A 26336-nucleotide genomic window follows, 5' to 3' on the forward strand; every position below is an offset into this window, starting at 1 on the left:
GTGCCAAGGAAGAAACCAAGAAAAAGCTTTTTCAATCCTAGCATGGCAAATGAAGAAGATGATCCCATTATACAAGAGGTAAAAGTGCATTGCGGCAGCAGTGACTGTACATGAAGTTTTTTGATTATTCTCATCTTCTTGTCTTCTCGCATTGCTGAAACTGTCATCAAGATCAATGGTTGCCTGATAGTCTTGCTGTATACAAAGGAAATAGTTTGTATGGACTACAACTCATGGTAACTCATGTTGCTGGAGAAATAGCATCTGTGTTGGCAGACTCAGCAGGGAGATGTACTCAGGCTTTGCACCCTTTTTCATCTGTTTTGGAAGAGGAACATGAGTGGGCACCTTGCTACTACCCCTGTGCCTTGTCAGTGCTCATTTCTTGATGAGAAAAACAGAATGACTTTGAATTAATATCTGTTAAATTTAAGTTATGCATTTTATGTAATATCAAGCTACTGAATATCTTTTTCATTGGTCCATTAAATTAAATGAAGATAAAATGTTTTTATGCCGTTTTCTAAAACAAGCAGTTGTGATCTCATTCTGGATGTCTTTAAAGGGCTGTCATTGCCCCCATTGTCCCCCCAAAAGATCTTACTCGCTTTGAATGAATTCACATGCAAGAGGCACAAGGAAGGGCAAACTCCCAAGTAGAAAAGCCCTGAGCAGTGGGAATTGACAGGAGCCTTTCCAAAGGTAGATAAAGCGGCAGCTCCTCTGTGATGCTTGTGGATTTTGAGTGCCAGTGGCAAAATACTAATACTAAGTCAGGTTTTGAATGTGCTTATGTCTTGTCTAATTAAGAAAAATCTTATGGCAAAATACTCGGTAATGAAATTAGCTTTCAGTCATCCTGCCAAAAAGAGAGAAAACTGTTATGCTTAAATATTTTATGGCTTCAGTTCTTTGGACAGACTTTCTCCTGTTCTGTTGTTGTTTACTAAATTTCCTTAGAGAGAAAAACTCAGCTATTGCCTTTGTCTCCTGCCTCATCATAGTTTATTTTCTAAAAAAAAAAAAAAAGCTGAATTTCATGTCAAAATCAACAGAGAGGAGGCCTTCATCAAGGGAGTCATGAACCTGCACCCTATTGGTGGAGTTCATCGTCAAGTGCTAAAATTGACACTATTTGAGTCCTAGGATTTTGCTTTTATCTGAGGCTACATAGGTCACGGCTGATGAATGTTGTTTGCTTTCCTTTTCAGATTGACGTGTTCCTGGCCAGAAGTCTACTGGAAAAGCTGTACCTCTTTCAGGTATTCAAGTTAACTTTTTGAAATGATAATATATATAAATATAAACATATAATCTTAACAAAATTAGTGTGCAGGAACCTTTCTCATGGCTTCCGCCGGCTAAGGTCCTGGGTACAAACCAGTTTGTGTCTCAGTCAGTTGAAACATTTAGTTTTAAAATGTTGCCAAGAGAGAGGAGTGGCCATTTAGGGCACAAAGCTGTCATTAAATAACTCTCTTCGCTTTAAACACCTTACACCCCTGCTTTTGGTAGGTCAGATCTTTTTGTTGAGGTTTGGGTAAATTGCAGTCTCTTTTGGCCAATTTCTGCCATTAATTGTTTCTGCCAAAAGAACATTTTTCTTGGTCCAGCCCTATTTAAGGCTGTGCTGTCAGCAGACAGAAGAATACCAGTTGAGGGAATGAAAGAGAGAAACCCATAAATTTGCTTGCTTATACTGTAGTCTTTCCAGTGCTAATAGAAGAGTATTGAAAAGACACGTGGAGTTTTGCATGAGCGTCACCACAAATGCCTGTGTGCCCAGTTCTGCTCGGAGGAGCGGGTTCCAATTTAGACCAGTGCAGGTCTCAGAGGAGCCCCTTTGGTCCCAGGGTTAAAGCTAAGCGGTGACTAGAGGCAGAATTGTGTTAGGAAGCCGGAGGTCTAGTTTTCCATTCTGCCACTAAGTCTCTAACAGTCTTATCCATATGTCTGGCTTTCTCCATGGGCAAAATGGGAAGCCTTTTGGGTGATGTATGGATGAAACATTTTGACGTAAACCTACACATATTTATTTGAGGGTAATAAATCCCCAGAGAGTTAATACTGAGGGATGAGATTTTAATGGTTTCCATTACAACATGTTGCCATGTGTGCTGGACTAACGTGTGGTCCATTTTCCTGTTTTATAGATTATTATGACTTATTTCGGGTAGGAAGTGGGGAGGAGGTTGTAGTGACAAGCAGAGGGCTACAGGGAAAGCAACAGGCTTTCTAGGGCGTGTTCCCAACTGCATTAATTGCTTACAAGATCTGTCAAGCCACTTATTTTCTTGATACTTTTATCCATCTGGGAAGTGGGTCTACATGTGAAGGGACAGAGAAGTTTGAGTTAATTTCTGCAAAGTGCTTGGTCTTTAAATTAAGAAGTTTTATGAAATGTATTTGTTTTCCAGTATCCAATTCGTCCAGCTTCCATGACATACGATGATGTGACACATTTATCAGCAAAAATAAAACCAAAGCAGCAAAAGGTTGGTTATCATTTAGGTCCAGTCTGTAAAAGTTGCTTTGTTTTGTGCAGCGTGTACTTTGGAAAAACATTTTGTGTTATTTAGCTGTTACAACTGTGCAACTGCTTGTGGGAGGAGGTGTCTATGTTTGGAGGTATGAGGGAGTATTTGTGAAGCAGAATTGAGAGAGTTTCCTCCAGGGAGGAGCCTGACATATAGAAAGGGATGAGAGCCGTGATGGAAAAGCCACCCTTGATATAAAATCTGTACTTACTGATGCTAGCTTTGTGTGCAGGCTCTTCTGGTAATAAATCCTCATGTACAAGGCCTTTAAAATAGGGGCTCAGGAGGAGTTGACCTTTGGATGTCTTTCAGTGGCAGTGCGGGTCACAATTCATGTCCCTTGCCAGGCTGTGAATGAAACAGTCCTTGTACAATCAGTGGATGTCGATAGTGATACCAATAACCAGCATGTTTGTACTTAGAATCATAGAATGCTCAAGGTTGGAAGGGACCTCTAGGGTCATCTAGTCCAACCCCCTGCACACGCAGGGTCACCTAGAGCACGTGGCACAGGACTGCGTCCAAGCGGGTTTTGAAGATCTCCAGAGAAGGAGACTCCACAACCTCTCTGGGCAGCCTGTTCCAGGGCTCTGTCACTCTCACTGTTAAAAAAATGTTTCCTTAAGTTCCTGTGGAACTTTTGGTGCTTCAGTTTCTGGCCATTTCCTCTAGTTCTGTTTGGGACCACTAGTGAAAAGAGGCCAGCGCCATCCTCCTCACTGCCTCCCTTGAGGTACTTGCTTACAAATGTATTCCAAAACCATGAATATCATTTAAAAATGCCTTATCATATCCTAAAAGTCCTAAAAAATTATTTCTGTGATACCAGCGTTTTGCTGTGGGAGGTCGGTAAGATGATCGCGTGTGTGAACTTTGAAATTAGGATGTATATTGTGTTAGGGAAATCTTCTATTAAAATTAGCAAATATTCATGTTCCAAACTCTGTGTAACCTGCCATCGCATCCAGGGATTTACAACTCTAGTCCATTTCCTAAGTAATAAAAAGAAAAAAAGTAAGGTGGTGGCTGTGCTGTATGAATTTTTAAGTGCTTTGATACTGAGAAAAATAATTACATTATTGGTATATAAAGGGAAAGACTATGCAGGAAGAGAGATTTTTGAATGACTGAACTTAAAAATAATGTCAGGGAAAATGAAGTTCTGCTTGCAGCTAAAAGTTTAGGGCTTGGCTCTGTGCTAGGATCGGTAAAAATCAGTAGTAATTGAAGAAGTGCTGCAGCCTTGCACCAGGCTTGAGCCCTTTGCCTCTGAGAAGAACATAGTTACTCTATTCCCAAATTTGGAGGAAACATGCCTTAAGCTTGAGAGATTCAAGATGGACCCTCATTGCTGGGGAAGCTTGAAGAGCATTATATTTGTGCATTTGACCTCTTGATGAGTAAACTAAATGGATCATTTAGTGGAAGATATCCCAACAAAGTAAAGTTTTGGGATGTTTTTGTTGGTGTTTTGTTTTTCAGGGCTGCTTAAAGGAATATTGTTACTCTGCTCCCAGTCATTTACACAGGAGCTTATTTATCCCTACCTTCTTGTTACAATGGCCTGATCTTACATCCAAACCCACATACATACTCAAATTTCTGCATGAGATTTGTCCTATGGAATTGATTGATGTGTGCTTATTTGTTAAAATTTCCACAGGTTTACTGTACTGTACTGTACTTTAACTAAAGTGTGAGATTAAAGTTCAGTTGCTAAAAGTTTGGGGTTCTGCCATTATAATCTGAATTTCCTTTCCTATTTAGGTTGAACTGGAAATGGCTATTGATACTTTGAATCCTAACTACTGTCGCAGCAAAGGAGAACAGATTGCTCTCAATGTAGATGGTACCTGTACAGATGAAACAAGTACCTATTCCTCGTAAGCGTCCTCTTAGCCTCTGTTTCCTTTTTGTGGTGGACACTGATATATTCTGATATATACATATATATGGATGTCCACCAGGGCTTCAGGGATCACTGGGGAACTTTGAAACCCAAATAACATGGCAAAACTTTTGAAAGTAGAGTTTTTTGTTGTGCTTCGTAAATTGTGTATGGCAAACAAAGATGAGCATACATTTGCTGCATGCAGTGTTGATATTCCCTTTAGGAAATCAGTGATTTCAGGCCTTTAATATCTGCATGCCACTTTGCTTATAAAATACAATCTCACCGACATTATCTGTTTTTAGGAAGCTGATGGACAAGCAAACTTTCTGCTCATCACAAGCTGCAAGTAACGTTTCCCGCTATGCGGCTGCTGTTTATAAAAAAGGTGACTTTTTTGCTTACCCTTCACACGAGTGAAATGTATCCATCTGGCTTAAAATATGATCTGTTTGCTCTGTTTTTAGCAGCCTAGGTTCATATTTAATTGACTGATGCTTCTTTAAATAACAGAAAAGTTTTCCTTATCAATACCCCAAAGTCCTTGAGAAGATTATAAATAATATATAGCAAAGCACTGTTGTCTTTCAGGACCTTACACTGCATGATGATCTGAAATAATATATATTAAAAGCATTACCTTATTGTTTATGTTATTTTATTGCCTTCATTTTTGTGGTTGTTTTATTTTCTTGTCAGTACTTTCTGCCCCACGTGTGTTTCCTAACACCGTGGTAGAATTTTGTCTTAAGGATCATTTAAGATGAAAATAGGTCATTAACTTCAGTGATTGCTATTTAATAGGAGTTTCCTGAAGGACAGGTCAGATCTGAGTCAGAAAGTGGCTCTTCTCAAGGTCTGGCTTCAAAGCAAAAGGAAAGTAACAGGAGTAGGTCTTAATCTTTCATAACTCCTTTGAAATCTTGAGTACTGGATTAATTTTTCATTTCAATCCCATTTTGCATTTTACTATGTTAAATATTTATGTTCAGTTGAGGCTTTGCCATTACACAGATAATAAGATAATGAAAAGTGCCATCCTTGTGCACTGGAAAATAATAGTTCTGACCAACATCAATTCTGTTTTTCAGGTGAACTTCACCTGACTCCACTACATGGAATTCTTCAGTTGAGGCCAAGTTTCACTTACTTGGACAAAGCTGATGCAAAACACCGAGAAAGAGAAGCTGCTAATGAAGGTAAATTCTCCGTGAATTATATTTGCTTTGGGGAGCTAGGATGCAAGTTTTCTCTATAATTTTACTGTTAAGAGCCATTGTCTTTGAAGTATTTAGTATAGTAACATACTGATTATATGGCCATTTTCAGCCAGATTGTTCCCTGATCTTATTTTCAGTGTAGCTGCATAAACACTGGTATAGGTACAGCATGAAGGATCAGCAGAGGGACAGGAGGCAGTGGGTAGTGCCAAAGAGCAGCAGTGGTGACTGTCACTGCTGTTACTGAAAAGCTACACAGCAAACTGCTCCCTGGATTCCTTTTGGGAGCCACATCCTCTGTCATGGGAGGGGGTGATGCTGTCATACACTGCATCTTTTGGCAGAACTGGTATTGAACCCTGTGGGGATGTAGCTCCTAGTTCTGCCTTCTTTCTGATTAGGTCTCCAGTTTGGCTTTGCCAGTTTCACTATCATGGTGTTTTTATCCTGTTGTGTATTTTTTGCAGGTGGTGATTCGTCCCAAGATGAAGCTGAAGATGATGTGAAGCAAATCACTGTATGTCCAATGTTCCTTATTACAATAGTTCAGGTAGCACTTCACAAGAGAGCATGACAATTCACACTCAGATGAAAGGGCAGGAAACCCCTGGTGGTCCTGGTGATCCTGGGTTTGGGTGGGAAGCAAGGTGGACAAGCACGTATTGCACAAACACAAAGAGGGCGCCGGTAGCAAGGGATTATTCATTGGAGCTGTGCCCCTTTGCTGCCACAGGCATTTTCAGGGATTTTTATATATATGTGACAGATAATTCAGTTGTATTTTGCTTTGAGGATTTGGGGCTGCATTTGATGATGCCCAAATCTTCTAGGTACGATTCTCCCGCCCTGAGACTGAGCAAGCCCGTCAACGACGTGTTCAGTCCTATGAATTCCTGCAGAAGAGACAAGCAGAAGAGCACTGGGTCCATCTACATTATTATGGCTTCAAGGTAGCTGCGTGCTGTCCAGAGAGGAAGCCTGCTGTGCCTGAAGAAGGCTCAGCTGAATCTAGAACTATTTTTAGATCTGGGCCCATGGGAAATGAGGGAGTTGTCAAAAGATAACAAAGAAAAGTAGGTCTGTAAGCTTGAGCGAACCTTGCAGTGCTCCATACCTCCTCCGCCGTACAATATTTTGAAGTGTCAATACTGAAAAAGGTTTAAAATGGAGAGCTAGGCAGACATAAAGGGGAAGCTGAGTCCAAGAATTGCTCGGGTCTTGACTTAGGGGCTTTGTAAAACAGGGAAACCAGTCAGCTGAGTGCCAGAAATCCTGTTTATTTGATACAGCATGCGTGTCTGGCAGGAGGCCTTGAAAGTGCATCGACTGAAAAGTTCCTGTATTACATGAACATCATGCAGGAATATGAAAGCAGAGCATGAATTAGCAAAACGGAGCACTTGAAGGATGGGTTTTGCATGAGGAATTCAACTCTCTGGTATTTGGCATCTTTTCTGTATGTGCCAGTGACTCTTGTTTTCCTGCACATCTCTAGGACAGCCGTTCTGAACATGAGCGCCAGTATTTATTCAGTCAAGGTCATGGCCTTGCGGAGAACACGGAATTAATTAAATCTCCCAGGTATAAATGTTATGATCTCTTACAGACATTGCAATAATTTGTTTGGATTGTTTTCAGGATAGGTTTGTTCTTTAAAAGTCTGATCTGTGAAGTGCATGAGACTATCTGTGATAAAAACATACTTCATTTCATTTGCTTCAAAAAGCAAACACACTATCTGTCTTCAGCTTACGCAAATGCTCTGAGATTAGAGCTAATTGTTTTCACTTGGGAGTGTAGCCTTTAATACACTATCACAACCATGCATTACTGGGGCTGTAAATAATGTAAAGGAAAAGTAAAGCAAAAGCTCCTGCTGTTTAAAAGAAACAAAGACTCTGAAGTCAACAACTTCCATTGTTAGTGACTATTATGAAACTTTCTTTTGTGATTTGTAAGAGACACATGAAGTTACTTGTAGTTTGTTCCTTTTTGTTTCTCAGAGACTGCAGCTATGTGGGAGATAGGGAAATCTTCCCACGATGTAGTCAGCAGTAGTGCTTCCCTGTAAACTGATACAACTAGGGCCCAAGTAGTAGGAAAGACACCCTCTTTCTCTCTGTTTAATGACATGACAGTGGTGTTCTTAATATTTTACATCTCAGTGGAACAGCACTAGCTGTTCTGAGAAGTCTTTTGGATCTAATTATGTCTTCATGATAAAGCACTCATGATTGCATGGCTGGAAAGGACTCTGTGCTTGTTGGTCCCTGTCTCTGCAGGATGTCGCATGTTCCCGCATACTGTTTTGTCAGAGCACCTCTTGGAGGTCCTCTGTTTGGGCATCTCTTATGTGCAGAGGAGCTGGAGTGTCTGATTCCCATTTGTTTCAAACCTTCTCTTTGGACAAATGAATGTCAATAGCTTTTGCTAGCACTGTATGTACAGAGGAAGGTGGGAGAGAGAAGGAAATGCTCTCTTTTCAAGCTAATGTTTGTTTTGTAGATTCATACAAACAGGATTGCCCTAAGCAGGAAATGACTGTATTTAAACCTGGAAGATCCCAAGATAAGCATTTTTAAGGATGTGTTTTCTTTTTCTTTAGTGAATATTTAATGATGCTGATGCCTCCAAGCGTAGAGGAAGAGAAGTAAGTGTTTGTACAGAATGTTCAAAGACGATGCTGTCTGGATGTTGTTTTCTACAAGCTGCAGCTCTGTTTGTTTATTTGCAGAGACAAACCCATGGCTCCAAGCAATGTGCTTTCCATGGCCCAGCTGAGAACTTTACCCCTTGCTGATCAGATTAAGATCCTGATGAAGAATGGTTTGTAGCTTTTGTAATCTGTTGGCTTGCTTTTCTTTGTGATCTCTAGTTGCCTCAAGTAAGGACTTTCCTGGTCAGCTCTGTAGTGTCAGTTCTGACAGTTGGTCTGGTTTTTTGATTCTATGAAACATCCAAATCCTGAGCACTTTCTTGTGCAGAATCCAGCTAGTTTGGGGGATGAGAAGAGAAATAACAGCAGGGCTAACACAGCTGTTCTGTGTTTGTAATCAATATGCTTTTAGAATAATTTCTAATCTGACAGTAGCTTCAGTAATACCTACTTCCTGAGTGTCATCTGAGGTGGTTTTACTCTGTCTCTCTGGAGTTGCTGACTATTTGAAGAGAACAGATTCTGAAGATGTTGCCTCAGGAGTTTGCTGTCATATCAGTTGTCTCTGTTTGTTTCCAGATACTGCTGACAGATTTATTTATTTATCTATTTTTAATAATGCATTAATTTGTGACTGGTTAAGCTAATTAATTTTGATGCAAGACTAGCTGATGCTTTTGGAACAAATGCTGACTGCAGTGCAGGGTTACCACAAGTGTGGGTTTTTTTTTGTTTTTTTTTTTTCTTTCTTCTAAGGTACAGTTGACTATAAATTTCAACATAAACATAAATCCTAGTATTGCAGATTTATAAATCTGTGTCACGTGCATGAAAAGAACTTTCAAGCTGCTGTATATTTTGTCTTTCAGTGAAGGTCATGCCTTTCGCTAACCTGATGAGTTTGCTGGGCTCTGGGAGTGACTCTACGGCTGTTCTCCGCTGCATACAGCAGGTGGCAATGCTGGTCCAGGGAAACTGGGTGGTGAAGAGGTATGGCTGGGCTTTGTGCCTGTGACGGGGCTTCCTCAGTAAGGAGAGAGACAGAACAATGGCTTTTATAAGCTGCTTTTCATCTGCACAAAAGTAGCCATGTGCCTAGCTCGCAGTGATTTAAAATCATGGTTTAATATTCAGTGCTCTTTAGTGAAGTTGGGTATTCAAATTTAAAGGGCTGAGGTTAAATGGAAAATTGCTCATTACCTATCTCATTTAAAATCGTGGCTGATGCCTGACACCTGTATTTACGTTTTAATTCTGTCAGGTTTTGGTTTTGTCTTCACTCATGTTCCTCTGGGAGAGGACAGTCCTGAGTTCTTGTCCTTCCAGAGACTAGTCAAACACGCACACCCAAAATGAAATTAGTGTCAGCTCTAATTCTCCTTGGGTAAATTCAGTCACAGAAAGGTCTTTGTGCAGTCAACTTGCTGCTGTTGGATATGCTGCCGTTGTCAGCTGAAAGCTGCTGGCTCGAAGGCCTTATCTGCTTGATAAATCAAGCAGGGGATACTACGTGCAGTACATGAAATGGACTCTGTATCACCCTCCTGTTTATTAGGATAAAGCATCCTGCTGGGAATTTATATCTAAAATGCAGTATGAATTTTACCTGGTGGAAAACTGCATGCAGAGCGTTTTTGTCTCCCGATAGCTTAGTCTAAGATGAATGGCACCAGCTACCAATGCGGGTGTGTTAGTAGGATGTGTTGTAGCTATTGTGATACAGGCACAAGTTAGCAGTGTGAATATTCTTTCAGCAACTCTTGTCGTCTCCCAGCCATTCTCAGAAGAAACTGTGAGCCAGCTAATACTGTATATGAGCACCCCTACTTCTGTGAGGGGGCTATGTGTATCTCTGATAGATGTAACGTGTCTGGCATGGCTGGGTGCAGAGCAACACCTGCACGCACCAGAGCCTAGCGTGAAGGGGGCCCCACTTCTCCAGTCTGGTTAGAAACAGGATTATGAACCTGAGTGGCATCGAGACTCTGGGACTTGTGCTGACAGACACCATCCAGCTGGCCTTGCAAACGGCCAGGGAAAAAGGGTCGTGCTGGTCCCAAGGCTGTCTGGTTTGAGCAATGAATTTTATAGCGTTGCCCTCTCAAGTCCTTGATTGCTGGAAAGGAGTCATCAGCGTTTTGGCTGAGCGGTGCCTTCGAGGCTGCTTACCGGGTTAGCCCAAGCATTTGTTAGGATCTCTGTGGTCTTGTTTATGCTGATCCAAGGGAGCGCAGACTTTTTCCTCAAACAAAGCAGCGCTTGTACCTGTGTTGTACACATCTGCTAGTCACAAGATTAGGCTTTGCTGGTATAAGCACTTTTTCTCCTGGTGCAATTGCAGTGATGCAATTACACCTATATTAATTCCTTTAATGTAGACCAAGCTCTGGATAAAGGTGTAATTTAACTGCAGAATGGGGAGAACGTGTTTGTTATGTTAATCTTCACTAATAGCATTTAGTTGCAGTACCTAGTAACTAATCCTGGTTCCTCTTTAATTAACAGTGATGTCCTCTACCCAAAAGATACTTCTAGCCCACATAGTGGAGTTCCTGCAGAAGTGCTTTGTAGAGGGAGAGACTTTGTTGTAAGTACAAAAGAATTTGTTATTTAAAAAACAAAAACAAACTAAAAAAAGAGTTGAGGCCTGCCTGAGAGGCCATGGCATGGCAAAACTGCTACTCAACTACAATAGGATGTTTTCTCTGAGTAAATTATTTGCATTTTAATCCTGACTGTGTTGTTGCAAGTGCGTCATGGGCCTGTTTGCGGATTGGCATTGTGGCTGGCTGCAGGTTCGGATCATTTGTCAGTAACAGTGTGTTGTTCTTCCATTTCTAACGTGCGCTGTAGAGCCACCGTCACGCAGCCCCACAGTGCAGGCCTCACCGAGAAGCCAGGGTGGGATCATGGAGTGCCTGTTCCTCTGGATACAGTTCCTTGGGTGCAGGACCGTGAGGTGCCAGGAGAGCAGTGTGTGTTAAGCCTTGTGCTCCCTGGTCAGGCACCGTTGGCCTTTGAAAAGGACTTTACTCACCAGAGCTGCTAATCAGCGAAAGGACTTTGTTCCTAAGCACCTTCTGTGAGCAGTGGCTGCACGTGGAAGTTGAAACAAATACAGGTTTCATGAACAGGCCTGTAACCATAGCAAAAAGGAACAGCTTCTGCACTGTGTTTATTTTTGCTAACCATAGAAAGAATTAAGTTCCTAAGTGGTTCCTAAGTCCGTATTCAGTATTTAGCTTCCGCTCTGTCAAAGAGATGCTGACAAGTGCGTTGCTATGCTTTTTCCAGTTAGACCTGACTGGTCTCTTTGTTTGTAAAGTTTCTGTGTGAGATTGAGCTCTGAATAGGAGCATGCTGTGCAAGAGAACTTAGGAGGGTTGCAGCGCCAGTGTAAGATAAAACTGAGGATGATTGAAGCTGACTTTCTGTTGTGCCTTGATGTCTGTCTGCCCAAGACACTGCCATATGGAGACCTGGATGCAGGTGTGACCCAGTGAATTAAGTCCCTAGGACACAGCAGATTAGGTAACATGTCATGCGTAAAGGTCTAGGAACTCTGCTAAATTAGATAAGCAGTAATGTTTAGATTAAGATGTGAAGATAAATTAGTCTCCTGTGAATAATGGCAAGTATAGCTTGCACAGGAAGTGTGTCTCTGCTTTTAAAGGCAGGTAATTTGTTGATGAACTCTGCAACAGGAGGAAAAAGCTAAAATGTTAGAATACAGAAAGCATCAATATTTCTGTCTTTCAGACAAAATGAAATGTTATGTTCATAAGACTCAGAAATACTATGTAAGGCTGTAATAAAGAGAATAGCGAAAACATGTTTTATATCTAGAAAGTAAACTTTATTTCCCTATATATGCATTCATGTAAAGTAATACATTCAAAGGTATTTTTAGCCAGCACCGACTTCAGTGTCCAGCTGTTCCAAACTATACCTTGGGAAGGAGTAAAACCAATTTGCATCTTTTTCAGAAGCATCTGTTTTTTACACAGACTGTCACTTAGTAAATTCAGAGGACATGGATACTCTTGGCTCTAGTTGAGGTTGAAGTGCTTCATGAGAAACTGCTGCCTCAGAGCTGGATGTATTGTGCAAGGAGAGGTGATAAATACATTTCCTTTGAACATCAGCTCCTTGTACTTTAAAACAGAAATATCCTGTGCCCTAAATTGAGGATAGTTGTTTTGTTTGTTTGTGGACAGAGAAATGCTTAATCTGGAAGAAGAATGCTTGGGCAACATGGCAGGACAAGGAATAATTGTAAGGAACAAGATTTTAAATTCTTCACGACATTATTAATATAGACTAAAGAGGCTGTAATTTATTTAAATGGAGACAGGAAGAAATCAAAGGTCATATTCAGACAGAACAGACACATATGATTTTAGGAGGCTGTAGAAGGCATTAGTCGCCAGCTTCGTTGGGCACCCACCTTAACAGAGGTGGATGGAGTTTCTCCAGGGTGGCGGTCGGTGCGTTGTTAGAATTTGAGCCTCGGGTGTGACACTGTGACTTTGGCAGTCCCAGCAGGGCTGCACTGGGTTTTGCGTTGGTTTGGTTATTGTTGTTTTGTTGTTGTTTGGTGGGGATCTTTTTACAAAAGGGATTTGGGTTCAAAAGACTCTTCATAGCTTTTGTAGTCACATGTTCATCAAGGAAAATCATGGATTCTTGAAGCTTTTGATGTTGGAGTCATAGCCTTTTGAGGAAGGAAGCAAAAAAAACACTTTCCTGCTGTCTGACTGAGAATCACCTAATTCTGTGCCCTCGGAAGGAGTAGGATTTCTCTTCTGGTGACATTGCTGAACAACCTTATAGCTTTAACTTAAATGACAGAAATACTAAATATAGTTATTAGGGATTTTCTCCTGTGTTCCCTTTCTAGATGTGGAAGTTCACGCAGGATCGCTGGGTTGTGCGAAAGGAAGTGGCGACAGTTACAAAAGTGAGTGACTCTCTTTAGTTCTCAAAGCAGAGGCTGGTGATAAGCACTGAATGTTGTTTGCAGGCCTGTAGTGGGTGCTGCTGCAAGCCTTTTCTGTCTAGGTTGCAGTGTCTGCATTACTGCTGACTTGCAGTGTTGCCACCCTGCATGCCTTCACTTTGGAGCAGGTGTAGATACATACTCATTATACAAACATTAGGAGCAGCTCCCACAGTTACCACGGCTCCACAGGACATGCTTGTGCTTAGATGAGGGAACAAGATGCGTTCCAGTGGTTCAGCTCTATTTCAGTGACAAGCTGGACGTAGTTTGCATTCAGCTTGCACCAAAGCTGCTGAGTGTTCTTGCAGTCCACACCAGCCACTCTACTTGGGTGTGATACGAAACAGCAGCTCTTTCCCTGAGTTGCCAACGCTGACTAATGGGAGCTGAAACTATAATAGAACATGAGCCACCTGTCTCCAGATGGAGAAAGGCATGGTTCATTGCCTAAGGGCAACTTAGGTGCCTGCATGTGCTCTAAAACTAGCAAATGAATGAGACACATAATGCAAAGATGTCAAAAAATATTTCCTTAAAATGCAGTAAAATGTTAGAATGCGAATTAGTTTATGCAAAAACCAACTGTTTTTGGACCACAAGAACCAGTACTGCTTACAGGATATGCATATATGGGACAGCCTGTCTGACCCACAGCTCTAAAATAAGGAAGATTAAAATTGTAGAATATGCTTCTCTTCAGTCTTTTCATCTCAGCTGGGAAACTCCCATTTCTTTTATAAAAGAAGCCATGAGCTATTTGACTGTCAAATGATTAATCACTGCTGGTCTCTGAAGTGCTGTGCCTTCAGCGTTTTGTGAAAGTGTTGGTGCTGCAGAGAAGGATGACTGTCTCTAAATTACCTGGGTGTGTGTTCTTGGAGTGTCCTACATATGCCAAATCAATCCAACTCTTGCCCCTTGGAGCAGAGCCCATAGTTGCGTGGCTGCAAATGTCCTATTTAAGTTGGTTTCCATCATTACATATATTTTTTCCATCATTACATATACTTTTTCTTTTTCTTTCAGCTTTGTCCAGAAGATGTAAAAGACTTCTTAGAGCACATGTCCGTGGCAAGAATAAACAAGGGCTGGGAGTTCATGCTCCCTTATGATGAAGACTTTGTAAAGAAGCATCCAGATATAGTTCAGAGGCAACATATGCTGTGGATGGGCATTCAGGCCAAGTAAATGACTTGTTTGATTTTGGAGAATAAGTTAAAGTGGAGGACTGTTGAGTACTAAGTTTCTATAGACACTGACAGATAGTTTGATCTTTATTGCCTCAGTGGTTTTCCTTGCCGAGTAGCCAGGCAGTGGAGTGATGAGGGTGTCACTGCTCCAGTCAAGCCATTCCTATTCCTTGGTTCCCTGAAGAACAGCTTTTTGAAAATGAAGCTTTCTGGCTAATGGCTAACGCAGCTGCATGCAGGAATAACAACAACTAAAACTGTCCTGGTGTATTTTATTTTTGTATTTCAGATTAGAAAAGGTCTATAATCTCTTAAAGGAGCACATGACACCAAAGAAGCAAGAGGCACAATCAGGTAAATGGAAGTGTACTTGAATCATCTTGAAGCACATGCGTTTCTCCTTATTTCTAGATGATATTTTTGATTTCCTCTTTCTCTTTGGAATATTTTGGGGACAGTTTTGTTTGGTATTTTTCCTTTTTTTTGTGATTTCCTTTGTATGTTTTTGAGCAGGCCTTGGTCTTTGTTAGCATTGCTGTTGGGTGGCTCAGAGTTGCCATAGCGTCCCTGTAACAGAGCAGGGAGGGTTCCTTGGCGCTGGGGACTTAACTATTTTACTGTGTCAGAGAAGGTGGTTACCCTCTTCCTCCAGTAAGGCGCCAGTTATGGAGCAGTGCCAGCAGTTCCTGAAGAGAGGACAGGGCCAGTGCAGAAGTAATTCTTACCTCTCAGTTTGCAAACTCATGTGCACAGAGTTGAGTCAAGCCCTACTCAGCCTCAAATGCGGGTGGGTGTTTTTATTTCCCTTGATTTGCACTGGGCCCTTTGTGAGGTGGTCAAGGCTGAGCAATTAATGAAGAATGTGTTTGGCAGGGGGGCCTAAGGAGGTGTGAAGCCGTCTCTTTTTGACATGCTGCCACACCATGGATGCCAGTAGGAATATTAGAGTAGTTGCTCCATAATCCTAAAACATTGTGAAAACTTGAGATTCCAGAGAGTTTTAACTAGACATTTGGCTCATTGCCAGGCATTAGAGCCAATGAGGAGTATAAACAGAACTGACAAACGAGCATATGAATCCATTTCAATACCCTGTGTCTGATCTGCTTGGAAGGATTAGGTGTGGGGTTATTCGGAGAGGATTAGTGGGCCTAACAGCAGCGCAGATAACAGCGTGTGTGCTCTGCATGCCTTTTCCTTAAACATAGCACTCCTTCTCTTGGGCCTGAGACTGGATTCCTCTGCTGCCAGCAGGCGCCTTCCTTTCAGTCTTAGATTGCCTGGTGTTTAGAGGACTGTGGGGCAAAAGGAGCAGGGTTGAGTACGAAGGACTCTGTCCTGGTCCTCCTTCATGTCACTGGCTTATAATACTAAAAAGGCAGTCTTGGACCTTTTCATACTGTGTACTGCAGCTAAAAAAGTGCTCAGATCCACTGTTAACCCCTTCACCCTGCTCACTGTAACCATGAGACGTGCTTGTGCTGGCTCCGGCGGTAGCTGCAGCATGGTCTACCAGCCTCCAAGTGCTTTAAAAATAAAACTGTCTAGCAAGGAAGCATCTGGGCTGCAAGTGGTGATATATAAGCAGTTTGTTTCCTGGTTGCGCTAGGGTCCCTAGGAATTGAAGTGCACTTGGAAGTGCACTTTGTTTTGGCTTCAGGTTCCCTAACTGGAGCACCTTTCTCCCTTCATCTGGTTTACAGATTTAAGCCTCAGATTTCATTAGCAGACAATGTTTCCCAGCTTCTTTTACTAATTCTTTTTACTAATCAAGAAAGATTCTGCAAATCTGGAGCCCTAGTTTTGCTATGTTTATATGGTATCTTTTGTTTCTTGCTAGCTCGTCCATTGCTGGTTTCTGGGGAGCAAAGAGTCAATATGGCTAAAGCAAAAGTCAAGCAGAACTATGGGCAGCTGGAGAAGGAGTTCCAGAAGCAAAAGGCAGAGATGAAATCAAATGACACCTCAGACAAGATGGATGTTTCCAGCATCCGCATTAAAGAGGAGCCTGTGAGTGACGAGGAGCCCATGGACACCTCAGCCTACGAGGGCCTGAACAACGGCCTTGTCAATGGCCTCCACACGGAGGACAACTCCACGGACCCTTTAAACGGCCACTTGCCTGGAGGCTGCATTGATCGGGTGGCCCAAGAACTGAAGGCATTTGTGTCGTCAACATTTAAGAAACAATTTGTGCTCACCCTGAGCGAGCTTAAACGGTTATTTAACCTTCACTTAGCGAGTTTGCCTCCAGGACATACATTGTTCAGTGGCATTTCGGACAAAATGCTACAGGACATGGTGTTGGACACTGGCTGCAAACAGATTTTGGTGCCTGTAAGTATGTTTTTCCTGAGATATGATTTGAGCAGAGGAGATGAGGGCATGTTAAATGTCTGCTGTGAAATGTCTGCACCATGTGGGGGGACAGGAAGAACAGATGTGCTCCGAGTAACAGTCGGATATTGTGGAAGCTCCCGGAGGTTGGTCGGACCTCTGCCTCTGGCAGCCCCCCAGTCTGCTCTCTTTGCTCTGTGCGGCATTGCAGTTGGCCCTGGGGCTGCTTCCCAGCGAGCTGTGTTGGGAGGCACTGTCTCCCCGTGGTGCTGAGTCCCTGTGCCTGTAACAGGAGCCAGGGCAGGAGAAAGCCCTGGGGCCACGAGCCCCTGCCTGGGGTGCTGCGGCATGGGGAGCAGTGAGGTCTGGCAGCGTCCGCTGCGAACCCGCCGTGCCCGCAGCGCTGCCTTCGCGCCACCCTTTTGCTCTGAGCCCCTTGGGGTGTCTGTGTTTCTTTGTCTTTATGGAAATTACCTGTGTGCGACTGCTGCGCGAGTCAGAGGCAGGTTTGTGTGTCAGCAGCTTGCTGGGGGAAGGAGAGGGAATCTGACATCCTGCTGAAGAGCCTGAAAGGAAAATCGTTTTCCAAGCCATCTGGCAGTGCTCAGTGGGCTGCAGCCAGAGAGAGAAACTGGGAGTCAACTGCCTTTGGGGAGAGAGGGAAGGAGATGCCTGAAGTGCTTCAAAGAGTGGGAAGGGGGCAGAGAGGGAGCCGGTGGCCTGGGCAGGGGGGACACGTGCGAGGTGGGTATCACGGAGCCTGCGACCGGAGCGACCCTCTTGAAAAGCCACTAGGGATAGCGCCCGTTTCCCTGCGTTCTGCTTGGCTCTCCTGACGGCTCCCAGGTCCCAGGGTGATGCTTGCACGGAGCTGTCTCTTCCTGTGGACTTGGCTCTCTAGTACGTGGTGTAAAGCATGGAGATTATGGCTGTTGTGTAGCCTGGGACTGGGACTCACTTGCCTTGGGAGCTCTGGAAATGGTTCTGCTCGCTCTTCCTTTAAATGCTGTGAGCAGTGAAAGACAGCGGTTTCCTTTTGTTGTTTCCAAAGAACCAAACTAAAACTTCCTGATGACAGGTGGTGGGGAGCTGCCTTCCTCCTGGAAATGGAAGAACCTGCAAGGTTTAAAGGTAGTGGCTGGCACTTCCCTTTTGAGTTTGAGTTTAAATCCTGCCAACCCAGAATTTACTGCAAAACTCAATCCTGCAAAACAGGAGCCTGGATAAGCCGGTACAGTCACCATCAGCAATGTAAATTGTTACCCCCAAGCTCCCAGCTCGTGTTCTCTGGGCACGGCTGAGATGCTGGTTGTGCTCTTGGCGGGCTCCTCGGCCGTGGCGTTTCTTGGTTATTCACATGGACAGCGTTGTCAGAGCCCAGCGAGGCTGCCGGAGCTCCGTGAAAGCCTGGGGGCTGCGTAGTTTGGGATTTCATAGTTGCTCATTAGTTTTCTGTAATTGAAACTGCTTTGGTGATAAAAATCAATGATCTGAGATAATTAAAAGGATGTTCTGTGTGGGTGAAGACACTCCTGGCTTGCATGCCGCCCTATTATAGAAGACATGTTGCTGAAAATGGCAACTAAAACCTTAGCAGGGAGCAAAGGAGTTTTTGAAGCTGCGTCCAGGGCCCAAATCACATAGTCCTTGCAGGGAGCAGCTGCCAGGGGCTGCGAGGCTCCCCGGCGAGGGGACGGCTGCCCTGCGCCGTGCAGCGTTACCGGGGGGAAGCCGCGGGTCCCCGTCGCAGCGGCCGCCGCCGCGCTGGCGAGGGCGGGAGAGGCATCCCCGGCCCCGCTTACGCTGCGCAGTTGCGCTCGGAGCTCGTCCTTGGCTGAGCCTGGGCTCCCGTTCCCCGCGGAAGCGGAGCCCAAAGCTCGTCCCTGGATGTTTGCTCCCATTTCTTATGCACCGGTGCGGATGCGTGGGGCTGGCTGCCTCCTGCTGGCTCCCTTCCTGGGGTCCGTGGCCTGCTGAGGTTCTGTCCAAGTTCTGAGAATAATTTTAGGAGTCGGGAAATGATGTAGCTGTTGTTGCTTCCGTCCCGGCTTGGGTAACGGGACAGGAATGTGGTCCTGCTCTTTCCGAGAGCCGCTTGGCCTCGCGCAGGCGCTGCAGCTCCCGGGGAGGAGTGCTCAGCGCTAGTCTTATCGCTCAGATTATTTCACTTGATTAGTTGTTCTGGCAGGTTCAGCCCCATTCATTCATTCTGGGTTAACTGAAACACGAGGCTGCCAGGCAGTGACTATTTTTAGGCTAAGCTCAGGGCTTTCGTGAGACGCGTCTTGAAGCCAGTGGCGCTTTCCAAGAGCTGCTGCCTCAGCCTGGCGGCCCTGGGGACCCAGGGCAGCAGTTTGTCCCCAGAGAGCTGAGCACCACCCTGGGCAGCGGAGCTGGCGGGGACATGGGGCAAACATTTTAAAGAAGGATTTGAAGGTGGTAGAAAGCTGTTCAAAGCTGAGACTGCCTGTACAAGAATTGCCTGTATTGAAATCCCAATAAACCCTAATCCTGGCTGTTACCACCTACCTCATTATGTTACAGCCATGTGGATGAACGCGGGAGCTGCTAATCCCACCACGTAGCTCCCCGTGGGCAAAGCTCTCCCCTTTGCACTGGATAAGCGTGGTCGTGAGGGCTGCTGGTTCCCTCACAAGGCTCCGGGCCCGGCGCGAGAGGACTGGGAGGACAGGCTGGTTTCGCACGAGCCGCCGTGCTGAGGAGCGCCGGAGCAGTCACAAGTAGCTGGTTAGCGTCTCAGAGATGATTGATTTAGGTCGTCTGGGCAGTTAGCAAGGAATAAATTGCTAGTGACAGACAGGAAGAGACATGTCAGGAGCGAAGGCATATTCCAGCATTGCTCATTAGTCGCTGCTCTGAGGGGAAAAGCTCTGAGGCAAATGGAGGATATTTTATATTTTCAGGAGTGTGTAGCACTGGCGGGGGCACTCGTATCCCTTCCCAGCTGCAAGGGCTCTGAAGAACCAAATGGTTTTTCTCCACCTTGGCACATGGGAAGAGAAAAGCTTCATTTCTGGAGCCTGAAGGGAGCAGGTGTCCCAGTTAGAGGCTCAGTCACCCAGAGCCCAGCAGCCTGCCCCAAACCGGCTCACAGACCCGGAGTACAGTGTTCCTGCAGCACCCCGACTTGGGGCTCGCAGAGCAGGCACATGCAGCAGGGAGCCCGAACGTCTAAAACCTGCTGCTCCGAACATAAAAACTTTCAGAAGGTGCCCCGAAATGCACTTGGTGCTCTCAGCTGGGTTCTGCTTTGGGCAGCTGGTGGCCTGGAAGCAAATGCTGTTGACAAGAAAGGCACAGACCTGTGTTACGAAAATGCCGGTTAAGACCCAGGCGTGGGATGGCTGCAGGGCTTGGTGGCTCTGGCACACCAAGGTCATGGGGACGCCGGAGCCCTCGTCCCGTTCCCGAGGCCGCTGCTACCTGTTCGGTACCTCGGACCCGTGCGCTCCGAGATCACCTCGCGGGACAGCTTGGCTGGGGGTCGTGGTTTGTTTGAAGCCGTCAGGGTGTAGGAGGAGGTGTCTCCCCACAGCGGCCAGGCCTGAACGGGCACAGGGGCTGCCAGAACAAAATGCCCCTTTGAACAGGGAATGGAGCTTATGTTTTTCCAGCAATTCTCATTACGTGGCCATGACACTTATTCAGTAATAGGTGCCCAGGGATACTGTATCACGGAATCATTAAGCAGAACTCATTAAATAGATTGTTATTTTTAACAACCTCTTGTTCTCAGTTTCCTCCACAGACTGCTGCTTCGCCAGACGAGCTAAAGGTTTACGCACTTTGGGAAGCTGGTGACACATACGACCAGGTACAGATAAAAATAAACAGTCCTGAATATATGGATGTGGAGTATCCGCACTGTTTGCATTTGTGTTTCAGAAAGGGATATAGCAGGTAGTTTTCCCCTTTCCCCATGGCAGTCCCCGGTTTTCAACACCAGCCTATCCCTGGGAGCAAGGGAGCCCCTGAGAGCAAGGGCTGAGTTTGAGGTGTTGACTGCTGTGTCAAGCCAGGGCAGTGTGGAGGCAGCAACAGCAATAAATGCTGGTAACTAACTTGAGGGAGTGCGAGTAATTTTGAATGTGTGAAGAGAATAGATTCCCTAGTGGAGGCCATACACTGGGATCCAGCCCAGTTTTGATCCTTCTGATGATAACACAGCATTAACCACTGATTAAATGATGGTGGTACCTGAAGTGTCTGTTTTTTCTTTATATTTAGACTAGGAAGTAATTATGGTATCTGTTACCTCATGAGTTTTTAGCTGATATCACAAGTAAATGGAGCAAAAGGATCCTAACAAAATATTGGTTAGCAAATAGAACTTCTGGGTCGTTGATTTAAATGATTTTTTTTAATAGGAAAAACTAACGCATTCTAATATCCCGTTAAAGAGAGAAGTGATATCCAGCTGCCTGTCTGGAGTGAATCACATTGACTCTCATAGAAGCATTTGAGGGAAAATGCACTGCAGCCCCTACTCTCACCATTGCTTGTAGCTCTGGAGGTGTCCTGGGTCAACAAGGAGGTGCAGATTGATCCCTGTAGGGCCTTGGGGCAAAAAGGCAGTAGAGAGCTGTTCTAAAGGGACAGTTTCAGGATTACAAAGGATTACTTTGATTCAGTTCATTAAATGCATTGTGTGGACTATGGTGCATGCAGTTTTGATTCACAATGAAGAACAATTATTTCTACCTCTTCATGTATTATTTCTCTTTCTTTTAAAGCATCGCCAAGTTTTGCTTGAAATCTTTTCAAAAAATTATCGAGTGCGCAGGAATGTTATCCAGAATCAATTGAGTCAAGAATGTGGAGAAGATCTAAACAAGCAGGAGGTGGATAGAGTGTTAAAGGTAAGTTTCTATTCACTTGTGGTTTTAATCCAATTGATGCATGAATTTTTAATGCCGTGGTTTGACCAAAGGATTGTATAATTTTACTTGGACAAGAGATAATCATACTAGCATAGTTGCTGCTGGAATGTGGACAGGGCCTTTTTTTCATCCCATTTTCCTTAAAATACACTTGTGTCATTCTACATTTTTCCCCTCCAAAGAAAAATGATTTTGACTCTGATGTTATTTTGTGTAATTGCAATTGTTTCTTAACTTAGACCAGCAGTGAACAGTGTGGTAAATTACATGCTTTAGATAGTGCAGAGTTAAGCATTAAGCAGGTAGGAGTGTTCTGCACAATATTCAAGTTTACCATATGACTGCTGTTGGTTAATGAAGAGCAGAAGTTCCAGAGCCAGATGGAAATGCAGTAGTGTAGGTAACAAAAGCCTAACCAGAGCCAGCTGATAAAGTACTAGGTAACGCATTTCATGGTGATGGTAGGTTTGAGTCCTTTATCTCTGTCTTTGAAGATAACCATTTACTTTGTAAAGGAGTATAAGGTATGAAGTGTGAGCTGTGCAGGCTGTTGAATGACAGGCTTTAATGCAGTGCAAGGTGATTAAGGAGAAATCTGCTAACTAATACAATACTTTTGCTTATCATCACCTACTTCACTAAAACAAGTGATTAAGTACTATTAATGCTGGGATCTCTAAACTGAATAATGGCATATTTGGAAAATTATAGGTCTGTTGCTGTGAAGATAAGTAAACCAGTCGGCTTGAAAGAATCTGGTCTTCTTAGCAGTAAAATAAATTCATTTTTCTGCCTGTTGGACAGGATTTCTTTCATGTGGCTTCCTTGTGCCAGGAGGTTTGTCAAGTGACTGGATGAGCACAAATAGCAGCTTTCCTGGAATATTAGAGCAGTGTACTTGCATTAGATTTCATGTAGATTTAGTGATTAATTTCTGGGAAAAAAATGTTTTAAAAATATAGATACTGCTTTTATGAATGTAAGTAGCCATTCAACCAGACTTTGGGTTCTATCAGAATTCTTTGGTTCAATACGTGGGTCGCAGAAATTTATGAAATAAATTTTTGTTTCTGAAATACATATTTTAAAATGTGATTTAACAAAAGAGAAAAATTACCTGGCTTCTTTTAAACTTGAGAGCTTAGATACCTGTCTGAATGTAGTTGTTGACTTCTATTGCCTCGTCTGTATATGGCCCTTTTTACACATAGAGGAACAGACTGTCAGAGTTTGCGTTTTTGCATCACAGATTGAGACTGCAGGCCCTCTTTCTAGCCTGCACACTTGATTCCCTCAGGGACAAATATCTGCAGAGCGTGTGGCTTCTGGGCGGTGCGAGTCCTGAGCCTTCAGAGGAAGAATAAAAAACTTGTTCTGTAAGGCTGACAGCAGCAGGTCTGTAGCAGCACTTTAGTTGTGTGGAATTGCCCAAGTGGAGAGCAGGAACAAAAGACAAGCAAGCTATTAGCTTGTAGTCCAAGAGAACTGGTGCTCATTTAATAGGAATAAGGAAACAAACCGCCCGAAAAGGCACCTAACAGCGTGTGCTTGGGGGCTGTGAGCCTGGCAGCCGCGCGCTCAGGGACAGCTCTGGGCTTCGGCTGTGCAGGCTGCTGCTCGCAGTGCTGCCGTTCTGAGACTGCCTCTGAGCTCCACTCCTTGCCCTGAGCCTCAGCCGTGTTTGCTCCCCGCTTCCCCTTGCCCTCATCTCTCCCCTCAACCTTTCCCAAGTCTTTTTTTCTGTCCTCCCCCAATTCCACTGAGCGGAAAAGTCTGGGCCTTGCTGCCATCACGTTGTTTATCATCCTTGGGGCCTCCTGACCTTCCCTCTCGGTGTCTGTCACCTGAATTTGCTCTTTGCAGGGCAGAGACCTGCTGCTTTGGATTTGTGCTCCCTTGTGCAAGGGAAGGGCCTTTCTTATTAATCACATGTTGTCACAAAACCAAACCATGGTTCCCAGGACACAGAGGTCTCCTCTTACACTGCAGGCCTGGAAGTGCTTCCCGTTTGGTTGTGGGATTCTGGCCACTGGTCTGACTAACCCAGGTGAACAGTGTGACTCAGGTACAACATATGTGGGACTGTGACTCTCCAGTATATGTGTGTGTGTGTGTATATATACACACACACCGTGTGTATGTGTAGAAATATATATGCACACACACACCAAACATAGAAGGATCTGGCCTATTGCTCTGCTCAGGTGCACATATATAAAATACATATGTGAGAAGAGCAGTAGGCCAGATTCGTGGTGCAAATGGGCAGTGTGCTCCACTGTGGTGTGTTGGGTGCTTTTAATTTTCGAGGGTAGCCCGCTCTGTGGCCGTGGCTCTGCTGACATCTCTCTTCCTCCCCAGGACTGCTGCGTAAGCTACGGCGGCATGTGGTATCTTAAGGGGACGGTGCAGTCTTGACAACAGTGGTAGGACTGGCTTTACTTCCAATTATCTCCAGGACAAAAGAGGAAATCTGCGGTGGGCGACACAGAGTAATGCCTGGGCTTCGGGGAGCGCGGGGCAGGGTCTGACCTGCCGGGGTCCCACGGGCATTGCGGAAAGACAAGTCATTGACATCCCAACATCCTCCCACACGTGTTTGCATGGCCGCCTCAGTGCAGAGAGCAGCGAGGAAGACAACACGGGACCCTGGCTGCAGTTTGATTAGTCTGGGATTCCTGATGTATTTTGCTTCCTCTTCTGTTTCGTTATAATGAAATAAAACCATATACTGACACAGACGTGATGGAAAAATCATGGTCTAATATTTTATTTTGTAAGTAATGCCAATAAATTAAAATTGTTTACAAACATCCCAGTTTCTGTTAAATATCTAAATGCTCGTACTGTAATCTGAGCAGTACAATAGCCCTTGCACCGAACTTTATAAAGAGAAAATAGTGATGTTCATGAAAAACATGGGGCCAGGGGATGAAGGGTGGGGAAAACAAATAGTGCTCTCAACCTTGTACTATGTAACAAGTGTTCTCACCTATTGTTTGTGAATGAGTTATTTGGAAAAGTAATTATGTTTGAAACTTATGGAACAACTACTGGATTTCTTTTACTGGTACAGCTGTGTTTGGGGGATATCATTGTATGCAGCTGCAGCAAGGTAAGTAGTTATCACCAGCTGTAGTTATCACACTTGGCAACAATGTAAGACCTATATTTTATGTAATTTTTTAAATAAAATTTTATCTTGAAGGTCACCTGTGACATCTTCATCTAGGCTGCTTCTATTTGTCTCTGAAGAACTGGAAGCTGTCCCAGCTCTTTCAGCGTGGAGGCTTGTAATGGAAGGAGTGCTCAGGAAGGTTGTAGTGGAGGTACAGAATAAGCCACCTCTTAAATTGCTTTAAATTATTCTGCTTATATAATTTTCTCTAGGGGTGCCTAGAAATGGTTATCTTAATTGTGCAGCAGGCCCCTAAGTATAGTAACTGATGTTTTTCTTATCTGAGAAGGCTGTCATTTATAAGTTTAGTTATAATATGGTAAGGAATCAAATATTGTAATAATTGTAGAAAGAGTTACTCCACAGTTCATGGATTTTGCTGAGTATATTTTCAATCAAATTGAGAGAAGCTAAAATAAATTCTATCTTCTACTAATTTTCAGAAGAGGCTGAATGGAATTGTTGACTGAAATAAGGGAATTAAGGTAGCTAAGTTACAGAATATTGGCAAAGAATATTGATTGCTGCTGTTCTTAGTAGCATTTCACACTTCCTGTGAAAGATGAACTCAGTGTTTAAACAGCTAAACCTCTAACGTGGTTACTAAGGCTCTACTACAGCAGTGTAAGTGGGAGGGGTGAAGGTCAGGCAGCCTCTGCTGCCCTTGTCCTGGTTTGCTCCATGTCCCCAGGGCAGGGACTTGCCCAGCACAGCTGAGGGGCCACCCTGCTCTCTAGGGCTGTGCACAGAAAGCTGCGCCCTGGCACAGCCACAGCCAAAGCTTAGGCAGGAACTTGGGCCTCTTCCAATGCATGAGATGTACAGGTAAGTGTTAAAAGTGTTAAAGCTGGAGCTTAGCAATTGCACAGGTGGCTGAGGGCAAGTTATATTACAAGAAAATCAAGTGCTTCTAGAGAACTCTGAGAACACTTGGAATACTTTTAAAAGTTGAAAGCTGTATACATAAAAAACTGCAGTAAATTCATCAACAGTACTAAGCCATTGAAGATCCAGCATTTATTCTGCAATTGCATGCACCTATCTTCTGGTACAACAGGCTTGGATCTCCATCCTCTTAACCGCAGTAATAAATAGCTGGTGCCCAACAGTACTGCAGCTTTTAGGGATCCGAGCCGGGGCCGACCTCCGAGGAGGATCCAGTGCCTCTACTCACTGCCTCCATACTTAACCTGGGGCACTGGAAAACTGCTTAAAAAAAGAAAACACACACCAAGAACTATACTAACACCCAAAAAGGAGAAAGTAATTAGTTCCCTCTGGCTTTCTAGTACAGGGAGGCCTATCCTTTCCCATTCAGTGTAACTTTTAAAATACAAATTTAATGGGAACTCCATCTGAGCTAGCTGGGAGAGATGGCAACTGTAGATAACGAAGGTGCCATCTGCACCAAGTCTACTCTTTCC

General features: G+C 44.1%; 1 protein-coding gene across 1 annotated transcript; it reads left to right on the forward strand.

Moving 5' to 3' along the window:
- On the forward strand, positions 1-24475 carry POLR3E (RNA polymerase III subunit E). The gene is made up of 20 exons (XM_010220060.2): positions 1-78; positions 1212-1262; positions 2418-2495; positions 4305-4420; positions 4734-4816; positions 5520-5627; positions 6116-6165; positions 6479-6598; positions 7144-7229; positions 8254-8298; positions 8383-8474; positions 9174-9294; positions 10810-10891; positions 13205-13264; positions 14333-14490; positions 14786-14850; positions 16337-16833; positions 20591-20668; positions 21588-21713; positions 24096-24475. Exons 1-20 carry the CDS (start codon positions 43-45, stop codon positions 24150-24152), a joined length of 2109 nt encoding a protein of 702 aa, XP_010218362.2. The 5' UTR covers positions 1-42; the 3' UTR covers positions 24153-24475.
- The last annotated feature ends 1861 nt before the right edge of the window (positions 24476-26336 follow it).

This window comes from Tinamus guttatus, unplaced genomic scaffold, assembly GCF_059628265.1.
Source record: "Tinamus guttatus ecotype Peru unplaced genomic scaffold, ASM5962826v1 Tinamus_guttatus_pri_ptg000330l, whole genome shotgun sequence".
Classification (NCBI taxonomy): Eukaryota; Metazoa; Chordata; class Aves; order Tinamiformes; family Tinamidae; genus Tinamus; species Tinamus guttatus.